The following is a 12,300-nucleotide window of genomic DNA, read 5'->3' on the forward strand; positions in this document are numbered from 1 at the left end:
GATATGTATGCATGGTGTGTTTTTTTCATCATATTAATCTATTCAAAAATAATCAAAATATTAAATGAATTGAATTCTTCACCTGCTCTTTACTATTCTTTTTAAGTCTGCGGTAGCAATAACCCGCTTTAATGTAACTTATTCAAAAACCTCTGTATAGAACATTTACTCAAGCCTTTCAAAATATTTTCTAATCTTGAGGCAGGTGGCTTTCCAATTGTGGTCTGCCATCTGGTCCGAAGTGTAAGGGACAGTCAGACCTGTGTGAGGCTGGGTGAGGCTCCAAGCCAGGACAGGGAAGAAAAGAGGAGCAGTGACTATTTACATGTGATTTTACTCCTGGACACTCACCAAGGGCAACTTGGAAGAATGAGGCAGAGTTAGAGAATCTACTGTATGCAGCCCCTCCAGCTTCCCTGAAAGAAGTTATACTAACACTCTGACCTTCCCCACCACTTCCTCCATATTATCACCTTCCGTATCATGAGACCCACACTCAAATTCCTGCCCTTCTCCCCAGAAGAGTAAAGTGACACTTAGGTACTGAGAGAGAAATGAGCCAGAGGAAAAGGTCTCTGAAGGCGTACTCGGTGCGGTGCTCACAGGACTGCGCAGGGTCTCCTGAGCAGGCAACAATGAAAAATGAGGGTTTGTGGGGTTCACACTTAAAGTGACTCTGATCCACTCTTTTCTGCCTTCTAGAATAAATCTAGAAGAAAAAAACTCATTTTCTCCTATTTATATGGCATTTTATACGAAGGTTTTAATAATCAGTTCAATATTTATTTTGTGAGCAAGCTATCTTAGTGTGATACAGCCAAAAGTGGAGAGATTGTATGAATATCTTCCCCATTCACTTCCCCAGAACAAGTGGGTCAGTTTAAGTGACAATACTGAGGCCTGAGAAGTCAAATGAGGTAGATACAACATAAACTCATACGGTACCTTCTCCTGAGCCTGTTGCTCCTTTTCAATGGTCTTCCTGAGAGTCGATTCTAGATTATCCTTCTCTCTGCACACTTCTAGGTAACATTCCTGCACAGCAGCCATCTCCTTATTCGTCTTATCTAAGTCAGATCTTGGACACACAAAACCAGCAACTAAGTGACCACCAAAAATGACAAGGGCTGCATAACAAACACTTTCCCTCTAAATTATGGAATAGAAGAATGTAGTTTCTATAGCTTCAAGGGCAGCTAAACTCTTTTATTCTCACCTAAGTTGCAAATTAGTCCTCTCGTAAACCTCAAAGAGCTGCTGCTTCTCCAAAGAATGCTTTGCTAATAGGCTTTCACGTATTTGGGCTTTCATTGCTTCATGGTGCTGCTGGTAAGTCCTCTCACACCTAGAAACAGATAGCAGAATCTAAGGCCATGCCCAGCATTACTACAAACACCAAAATGAATTCATTGCCTTCCTTCCTTCCCACCCCTTTGCTCTAATGCCAACTATAATTGAGGTCAGATTGCTTTCCCCCAACCAAAAGTGGTAATAATTTACAGCCAATGATCTTATGAGAATCTTCAAAATTTTCTTTCTTCAAATGTTTTTAGAGAAAAATTAGACACTTGGAAGTGAGAATGCTGCTCTGTTTCAGAGAGAGTGGTCTATGTTGAAGACTTTTGTTTATAAAAAATTAATTGAAATACTTGAGGGTATGATTCCAAAATTCTAAGTCATCTTTATTAAACACAAATACTAGCAGTACCCAACTCACAAGTAAGTTATGTTCCAAAAGTCTGTTTCCAAGTTTATGATTTCATATTTGGAAGACATATTCCCTCCCACAGATTTCCTTTTTATAAAGAATAGTTTCCCAGATTAGCCTTAGAAAAAACGCTAAGCTATAATATTTCAGTGAACTACAGTTTTGATGATGCTATAGAACCCAACCTACTACATAACATTGTTTCTGTGGAAAATGTGTTCCAAATTCTAATTTGAGAAGCCAGGGACTCATCTCTGCCAATCTAAGATCTCGACAGGGATCTATATAGACCATACCTATCCACAGCTTCTTGTTTATCACGGTCAAAATCCTGTACCATTTGTCTCATTTGATTACATAAACCTTGATTTGTATTTTTCAGTTTTTCTTCAGTTTCTTTAAGTTCCTAGATAACAAAAGAATAAAGTATTTAGATGAAATAAACATCATATTCATTGATTAGTCTTATCTTACTTTTTAACATCCTCTGTGCTTGATCTCTGCCCTATAACATTTGATATAATATCATTGTCATAATTCTCCAAAAGAATAAGTTTCTTCATGTTTTGATAAGAACATAGATTCATTTCTTTGACAAGTACCTTTCCGACAGGACTAAGAGTTTAAATTTTGTATTTATTTTGAAAAACATAAAATGAAAATATTTAACCAGAGAGATATTGGCTAACTGGTGCCTTAAAATAAGTTTTAGTATTCAATAATCTTCAGCAACCATCTAAATAAGCAAGGTTTCAGTTTTTGGTCAAGGGCTGGCTGAGTAAAGAAAAACCTCTATTAGCTATGCTACTACATAGAAAGGAAACTGGAATTACACTATCTACCTTCTGATGAAGCCACCACACAATAATTACTAGTAAAGGAAAATAAATGGAACTCATAATCACCCACTAATATATATATATCTGTCTACTAACATCACCTTCTGTATTTTTAAAAAGTTGATTATATACTTTGTATTTAACAAGGCCATGTAAATTCTCATAAAATATAGAAAATATTTTTAATCACCTGATTTTGTTGTTGTAAAACTTGAATTTCATTTTTAAGTCTCAGAATATCATCTCTGACAATCATATCAGAAGTAGAAGAGTCAGGCCATAACTGATTAGTTGTTTTTTCTGAGGTATCTGTTTTAGTCTAAATGTTAAAGAAAAGTCAAAAGTTTCTCAGGTTTTTAAAACATTCTAAGTATTCGTTTTGAAATAATTCCATACTTTAAAAAAATTGCAAACACAGTACAAATAATTTCCATATATCTTTCTCTGATCTTACCCCAATATAACCACAGTACAATTCTAAAAACCAGTAAATTAAAATGGATGCAAGACTATCGACTAATCTTCAGACCTTATACAAATGTCTCCAATTTTCCTCTAATGACCTTTGCTCGGGTCCAAGATCAGATCCACGATTCCACATGGCATTTAGTTGTTATGTCTCATTAGTCTCCTCCAATCTAGGACAGTTCTTCAGTCTTTGTCTTTCAAACCCATGACGTTTTCTAAGAGTACTATCTATATTCACTAGTTATTTTGTAGGATGTCCCTCAGTTGGGGGTTTTTTGATGTTACTCCTTTATTAAATTCAGTTTATGCATCTTTAGCATAAATGCCAAGAAGTGATGTGTGCTCTTTGCAGAAGACACATGATGTCAAAATGTCTCATCACTAGTGAAGGTCAACTGATGAAGGTAGCATCTGCCAGGCATCTCCCTCGTAAACATACTATTTTTTGGACTTACAACTAATGATAAGTATCTTATGAGCAGATACTCTGAGACAACGCAAACATCCTATTTTTTCATCATACATTCACCCACTAAGATTAGCATTTATTCTAAATATGTATGGATTAGTATTTATTTATGCCGGCATTAACTCATGGATATATATTTTACTCAATAAGTATAATTTTTAAGACTCATGACAGACTTACATTTGATGGGAAAAAAATATCTAACAATTGCTTTCATTTGCATCTCTGATGTTGACACCAAAGTGGAACTTCTTAGATACATACCTTCGTTGTTCATTTGTTTTTTTATCTTCCCAGATTTGTCTATTTATATAACTTGGCACATTTTCCTCTTACCATCTGAGTGTTTTCCTTGTCTATTTTTGTAAGTTCTATATTCCTTGACAAGAGAAACAAAGATTTTTAAAATATATCTACTCTGCTTGACTTGTTGGTTTATGAATATACCTGGACTTTGAACTCTCTTCTACAATGTTTAAAAAGTATCCTGCACCAAGGTTCATTCTACTCGTTGGTGGAAGAAAAGGTATGTGTATCTCATTCCCATGTAAGGTGACAGAACACCAAGGCTTTGGATCACTCTTCTAGTTTGGTGTAGAGCAGTAGAGTCTTCACTTCCTTCACAGGGAGACAGCTCCAGTTGTTGACTTTTCCCTGGTCACTTGCCATCTTCTTCCAGAAGCCATTTCTACTATCTCAGTCAGAAGAGCGAAGAGCTAAGAATACCTACTCTGTTAGCTTCTCTCTGGATGGGGGAGTGCTAATGAGACTTTTAAGGATTTTACTGACTCAAAAGAATGGCTCTCATTCTCTTATACTTGGCCTCCATTTTTTAAAGTTTATGACATTCATTTGTGCTTCTTTTCCAGCAGGTGAGTTTCTTGTCATGGCTGGGTTTTAGACTCAGTTTTGACACGTGATCACAGTGCAGGCACACAGGGACTAGGTACTTGTCAGCACAGTACCTGTATGAAGATCTTTAAAAAGGACCACTGAATGTCCCAACAAAATTTCCTTCTAAAAGTGGACTACTGGATACATCATCTTCAAGAAACAAGAAGCTTAATACACCAACTCCTCATACTATCTTCCTAATTTCTATGTCTAAAAGGATTCTAGCCAGAAACTTTCTGAGCTGGCTGTTGAGCATTGCCTATCAAGTGCCTTTAGAATCAAAGTATAGCCTTAACCACAACTTGTGGTAAAGTAATGATCTTTATTACATATCAGACACAAAAGGCCTCTCTGTTTTATTTATTATGTTCACAAAAAATTCAGTGCAGATGTGAGCCTTGACTGCTAGTTAGCTAGTCTGATTTTCCTGAGGCTTTCACCACATTCTACCTTAATGGCCCCATTGGTCAATTGGAATAAATGGCATAATATTTGATCCACTACCAATCACTGCCAATCAGTGCTATATGTGGGCAGTCTACTAATTTTCATCACATTATCCTGGAAATGTCAGAAAGCAGCATATTTTGGTTTCGTACAGAAACAATTTTATAACTATAAGGTTCCTGAATAAGAATTCAGCTTTAAATAAACCACTGCTATAAATAGTCATATGACATGAAAGAAAAAAAACTATAACTCTGTAATAATTTTAGATTGTTCTATATAAGATATAAATGAACATAAAACATACTATAGAATATTAATGTATAAAGCAATAAATAAATCAGTATATGCAAAATGTTCATAAAAGAAACATGCCAAATCCACTACGTAGTAAATATTTTTGCTGGCCTTCTTAACACTTGGAAAATATACTTAGAAATGCGTAGGGGAGAATTTTGATGGCCCAGTCCTCTTTAAAAAGATATCCAGAGAAGTTTAAACTAATATGTTCTTTCTCTTAATAGATTTCCCTGTAGCAAGCAGAGAAGTTCAATACCATTTCATTAACCTCAGGATTCAATGACAGCTGTGATCATTCTTTGTAAAAATAGATACTGAGTCAGCTACGTCTTCCAGCCTCATTAAAGATTTCGGAAAGGTTGAGCTTGCATAATATAAACTTCTATTCACAGGCCCTACTCTCTAGTCGTACCAGATTATTTGCTACATCCTCTTGTTTATGTACTTCTGCTCAATGCTGAAATGTCCTTTACCCACTTCTCTCCTGGATTAGTCCTTCAGGACAAAGATCAAATGTCCTCTCCTTAAAAACTTCACTAAGGCCACCTTACGACCCTACTCTCACCCTCAAGCCTAGTCAGTCATTCCTTCTCATAGTACTTTGTTCAGATTAATGTCACCCTATTACACAAAGCTATAGATGCCCGTGTCCTCATAGATCTATACTGCTACATATGGTGCCTGTTAACCACTTATGGTCATCAAGCACTTGAAATGTGGCTAGTCCAAACTTAAATGTGCTGTAAGTATAAAATACATGCCAGATATAAAGAACTCTGTACACACAAAAATTTAATCCATCTCATTAATAATTTTTATGCTGATTACATACTGAATTGATAATATTTTGTATATATTGGGCTAAATACTAAAATAAAATACATTATTTAAGTTAGTTTCACTTATTATTTTTACTTTAACAGGACTGGTAGAAAATATTAAATTAATATGTGGCTCCATTATATTTCTATTGGATAGTGCTGTTCTAGATGATAAGGTCTTTTAAGAAAGGGCCATTGTTTCTTTCATCATTGAATCCCACAAGGCCTTGCACAGAGTGGCTTTTAAAAAAAATAAAAAAGCTTCCCTGAATGATTTGCTCTTTCTCCACATACCTCCCAACCATGCTTTCTAACTTTACAGACCAAACAGAAAGCTCCATCATAAAAGATGTGGGAAATAAGAGGCAAAGGCAAAGTTTGAAGGTGCTCATAGGCTAATTGGATAACTATGGACTTGAGTATTAAAAACAAAACAAAACATTTGTTGGTTAAGTTACTACTTCTTCTCTCTTCCCCATCTAGGAAGTAGATCAATATGTATATTAATCCAACAAATATTTACTGAGCACATATGCAGAGAATTATCAAGACAATATTCTCAGGAAATTCCTACACAGTAATTTGAAGCAGAACAGACATACGCAGGAAGGACTGAAGTGACACTTTGAGAAAAATCAGAGTTTTGATACGTACTGAGAAATCACTATGACAAAAGAGGAGATCAACAAAAAGAGTATTCGAAGATGAAGGCTGGGCGTGGTGGCTCACACCTGTAATCCTAGCACTCTGGGAGGCCGAGGCAGGAACATTGCTTGAGCTCAGGAGTTTGAGACCAGCCTGAACAAGAGCAAGACCCCGTATACTAAAATAGAAAAATTATCCAGGTGTTGCGGTGCGCACCTGTAGTTCCAGCTTCTTGGGAGGCTGAGGGAGGAGGATCACTTGAGCCCCGGAGTTTGAGGTTGCAGTGAGCTACAACGATGCCACTGTACTCTGCCCAGGGTGACAGAACAAGACACTTGTCTCAAAAAAAAAAAAAAAAGATGAGATACCTCCCCTTTGATCTAAAAAAACAATATAAGGCATGGCCACCATCAATTGCCACACATGAGAAGTGTATCTGTATAGCAAATGCCATTAATAACTTCAATATAGAACAAAGAAAACATTAAGATACCTGAGCTAAGGTTCAGACTCAAAATCAGGATCTTAGTCTCCTAAATCTTAGGCTACTCTCACTAAAATGCTGAAACTAATAACTCTAATCTCCTAATACAAATTGAGACATAAGCTTTCCTTCCCATCCTTTCAAAGAAATGTATGCCAACAATTAAAACAAGCTTGTTTTAAAGATGTTAAATGTGCTGGGGTGAGGGGGTGGTTTTTTTCGTTTGTTGTTAACACTAAAATCAGTGTTTTACTCACCAAACATAGTTACTCAGAAGAGGAAATTAGGCTGGGCAGAATTTTAACAGTAAAAACACACTATTATTACTGAAAAATAAATTAGCCACAATTAAAATTCCATAATAATTAGCACAGAACATCTTACATACTTTGCTTTAATAAAACTGTTTTAATGAACACAACTCCTAGTTTAAAGGATCAAGAGATAAAACAGCACCAAAATGGGAAATAAAAAATTGTTTCCATCCAGGAAAGTAGTATACTCCTTTTCCCCTTTCCCTTCCCTTTTCTTAGTTATTAGTCTCTTATGCATTACTCTCTACTGGGAGTATAGATGGGTGAGGATGAAATGTGGAAGGTAAAAAGGCAGCAGTTAAAGGAGGGTAGCCCTAAGGATCTCTGTGATAACATGATCTTGAAGAAATAATCTGGACCTACATTAGTCATGTGTTTTAGTTTCAATTTGCCTAAGATTGACTCTGTAACCTCAAAAGGGTCACAGACTCCTCCAGCTTCATTTTCCTCACCTATGAAGCCAGAAGACTAAGTGAAGAACATAGAGGTGGACTTCAGTGATTGACATAACCTGATTCTATCTATGTAATTAATCTCCTTATGGAGAAGGACTTTTATTATAAAAACATGGGCCAGGGAAATCTCACAGACAAAATGCTAAAGCATTTCAACAGGGAGGACTTACTTTAACCAAATTTTAGAGCACTGTTGGTATAACCCAATCTTGAAGAAGTGCAGGTACCTTGTTATATAGAATATTTCCCTGTATTTACGATAAAGGAATTTCACCTAATCTGTATCTTATTTACTAGCTGCAATGTAGTACTCTTTCTTGCAAGGGTAACCAAAAAATATACAGATGCACTTCAACTTACGATGGGGTTATATACTGATAAATCCAGTATAAGTTGAAAATATCAAAAGCAGAAAATGCATTTAACACATTTTACCTATCAAACATCATAGCTTAGCCTAACCTACCTTAAACATGCTTAGAACACTTAAACATTAGTCTACAGCTGGGAAAAATGATCTAACACAAAGCCTATTTTATAATAAAGTATTAAATATCTCAGGGAATTTTTTGAATACTGCACTGAAAGTGAAAAACAGAATGGTTGTGTGAGTACTCAAAGTATAGTTTCTACTGAACGTGTAAAGATTTCACACCATTGTAAAGTCAAAACATCGTAAGTCAGAGACTGTCAGTATCCCTTTAAATGGCATTTCCTTGTTTAAACTCTACTTCTAAAAATGTCAAATGAACCCCTGAAAGCCAAAGGCTTATTAAATATAAAAATGTACAAGTTTTCTTTAAAATGGCTTTTTAACTCTATAGGCTCTACGAACCTCAGCCTCAATGCTTTTTTCATCTTTCTTCACTTGTTGGAGATCTTGGATTTTCTTATGACAGTCTTTGAGATCATTTTGTAACTGAGACACCAGATGACGCTTCATTGAGTTGCTACCCAGCAAACGCTGCACTTCTGCTTTCAACTTCAGAATGAATTCATCTTTTGAAAGCTCTTGATTTGGGTCTTCTTGCTGAACAATGCTAAAGGAGAAATAGTGATTTTTAAGATTAAATCAAGAAACAAATCAAGTATGGTTATTCTTTAAATGTACTAACTGCAGTGTGGCTATATTTTGTCACCTATAAAATTATACGCTAGTATTTCAAAACAATTTTAAACTTTGTCATATACAAGGATATCATCTTTGCCATGTCCCCATGTACAGAAATAAGTTTATTCATAGGAAGACTATTCTCAAGCTTAGTCCTGCCTCCCTGAAAGGAGTTTAGATATGAGAACGCTGACATAACTGACATTTGTGTTTTTGGTAAACTGCATGTTGTATATACACATCCTTTATGACTTTAGGAGAAACAATATGAATAATAAACAGGAAAGGAATACTAAACACTAGCCATCCCACCTAACAATTTCTGTTATTTCTTTCAACTTATTAATACTAAAACACAAGTCTAGGTAAATATCTGAGCAACTGAAAGAACACAAAAATAAAGCCATGCTAATTTAAACCCAATTTTAGTTTCAATAAATTTAAAGATTTAGATGAGATTTTCTGCTCCTTGCCATAACAAATTAACAAGGACTGGATTAATCTTCCTCCTTAAAAAATCAGGAAACCAAATAAAACAGATGAAACAATAGTTTTCAATCATTAGACAACAGGCAGCACAGGACAATGATTCTTGAGAAAAAGAAAACAAACAAGGTGAGCCCTGTGATTTGGTAAACCTACAGTTTACCAAAAACACAAATGCTCAGCTTTTGCCTGGAGAGTCTCCAGGCCACAGCACAGGGAAGTAAAACTCAAAGGAAGCCCAGTAATCTCACTGTATTGCAGAGAAAGAGTTCAGAGTTTGGGGAAGCCAAAATGGCTAGAATTTGAAGAGAGGGGGAAATAGTGTGGAAAAAGGAGCTGCACAGAAAAAGAGCTCTAGAGATGTGTGTGTGTGTGTGTCTCGCTCTCTCTGTCTCTCTCCAGGGAAATAACCATAGGAAAAGAATAAGGCTGGGAATATGTTGTGATCCAATGAGCCATGGTGGAAAGACATCCTAATTTATAGGGCATCAAATATTGCCTTAGTGGGGCTAAATTAGCCTCTGATTAAAAACTGCTGTAAAGCTGATCTAACAAAGCCTATAAAGAAAGCTTTGAAAGGATCAAATGAATTTCAAGTAATTTAAGTGTGTCATAAAAAAAGTCCAACAGTATTTTTAAAAATACAATAAAATCTAGCATTCAAAACATAAAATTCAAAATGTCTAGTATTCAATTAAAATTTACCAGGCATGCAAAGAAGCAGGAAAGAAAATATGAATCACGACCAGGAAAAAAAAAAATCAATCAGTAGAAACTAACCCAGCAATGACACAGACACTAGAGTTAAATACATCCCATGTGTTCTGGAAGGTTAAGAAAAATATGAACATGTGGAGAGAAATGGAAGATATAAAAAAGACCCAAATCGGACTTACAGAGAAAAAAAAACTGTGATATCTGAAATGAAAAATATACTGGATAGGATTAAAAGCATATTTAATACTGCAGAAGATAAGTGACCATAAAGACATAGCAATAAAACTCGTTAAAATTAAACACTAGGATTTTAAACCTAGGAATAAATTTAACAAAGCACATGACTTTTACACTGAAAACCAAACATTGATGAAAAAAAGAAGATCTAAATAGATGGAAAAATATCCCATGTTCAGGGATCAAAAGACAATACTGCTACAATGGCAAAACTCCCCAAATTGATCTACAGATTCAGTGCAACATCTATCAGAATCCCAGCTGCTTCCTTTGCGGAAATTGACAAACTGATCCTAAAATTCACATGGAAATGCAAGAGATCCACAAACACGAAACCGGTCTTGAAAAAGAACAAAGTTGGAAGACTCAGACTTCCCAGTTTCAAAATTTACTACAAAGCTACACAATCAAGACAGTGTGGTACTGGCATAGGACAGACATACAGATCAGGGAATATAATTGGAAGTCCAGAAATAAACCCTCACATTACAGTCAATTGATTTTCAACAAGGGTGCCTAAACAATTTAACGGGAAGAACCTTTTCAACAATAGTACTGGGACAACTGGAAATTGGATATCCACATGCAAAAGAAGGAAGTTAGACCCCTATCTCACACCATATGCAAAAATTAACTCAAAATGGATCCTACACCTAATATAAGAAATAAAACTCGTAGAAGAAAATGTAGGTATAAATCTTTAGGATCCTGGGTTTGGGAATGGTTTCTTAGATATGATACTAAAAGCAGAAGCAATGAAAGAAAAAAATAAGATAAGTTGGACTTTATAAAATTAAAGACTTTCCTGCTTCAAAGGATGCTATCAAGAAAGTAAAAAACCCACAGAATAGGAGAAAATATTTACAAATCCGACAAAGGACTTATATTCAGAATATGTAAAGAACTCTAAAAACTAAACAATAAAAATACAACCTAATTTTAAAATGGGCAACATTTGAATAGACTTTTCTCCAAGAAGATATGCAAATGGTCAATAAACACATGAAAAGATATCCAAATCAAAACCACAATTAGATACCATTTCACATCTACTAGGTGGGGTATAATTTTTTTAAAAATGGAAAATAACAAGGTATTGGTAAGGAGATGGAGAAATTGGAACTCTCATACATCGTTGGTGGGAATGTAAAATGGTGAAGACATTTTGGAAATCAGTTTGATGGTTCCTCGAAATTCTACTCGCATGTGTATGTGTGTGTATATATATAAACTATATATCTAAGATAAATAAAAACATATGTCCACACAAAAAATTATGCACATATGTTCACAGCAGCACTATTCAAAATAGCAAAAAAGTAGAAACAAAACAAATAAATGTCTATCAGTTGGTGAATGAATAAACAAAATGTGGTATGTCCATTTAAAGGAATATTATTTGGCTATAAAATGAAATGGAAGTACTGATACATGCTACAACATGGATGAACCTTGAAAACATTATGCTAAGTGAAAGAAGCCAATCACAGACCACATATTATATGATTCTATTTATGTGAAATGCACAAAGCAGGCAAATCCATAGAGACAGAAAGTAGATCAGTGGTTGCTTGGAGCTGTGGGGGCAGGAAGAGGTAATGAAGAATGACTGGGAATAGGTATGGGGTTTCTTGTGGGGGATGTTAAAATGCTCTAAAATTAGGTTGTGGTGATGGTTGCACAGCTCCATGAATATACTAAAAACCACTTAACTGTATATTTTAAATGGATGTTGTATGGTATGCAAAATAAATCTCAATAAACCTGTAAAAAAAAAAAAAGAACACCAATGTATAAGTTCTGTATATATGAAAGCAAACCTAATAATCTGTAGTGTTTAGGTATGAATAACTGAGTATTAAAAGGATAAGGAAATACCAGAAAATGATTGCCCTGAAGTTAAGA

General features: G+C 35.2%; 1 protein-coding gene across 1 annotated transcript in view; it reads right to left on the reverse strand.

The window, feature by feature from the left end:
* Positions 1 to 12,300, reverse strand: part of CEP152 (centrosomal protein 152kDa) — a 70,623-nt gene that overhangs the window by 27,922 nt on the left and 30,401 nt on the right. Inside the window, exons 10-14 of the mRNA XM_012649145.1 lie at positions 8,680 to 8,884; positions 2,738 to 2,866; positions 2,005 to 2,114; positions 1,217 to 1,345; positions 946 to 1,078 (exon numbers count right to left, since the gene is read on the reverse strand). Coding sequence (XP_012504599.1) covers positions 946 to 1,078; positions 1,217 to 1,345; positions 2,005 to 2,114; positions 2,738 to 2,866; positions 8,680 to 8,884 — 706 coding nt within the window. The remainder of the gene's footprint in view (positions 1 to 945; positions 1,079 to 1,216; positions 1,346 to 2,004; positions 2,115 to 2,737; positions 2,867 to 8,679; positions 8,885 to 12,300) is intronic.

This window comes from Propithecus coquereli, unplaced genomic scaffold (genome assembly GCF_000956105.1).
Source record: "Propithecus coquereli isolate 6110/MARCELLA unplaced genomic scaffold, Pcoq_1.0 Scaffold3, whole genome shotgun sequence".
NCBI classification, from domain to species: Eukaryota; Metazoa; Chordata; class Mammalia; order Primates; family Indriidae; genus Propithecus; species Propithecus coquereli.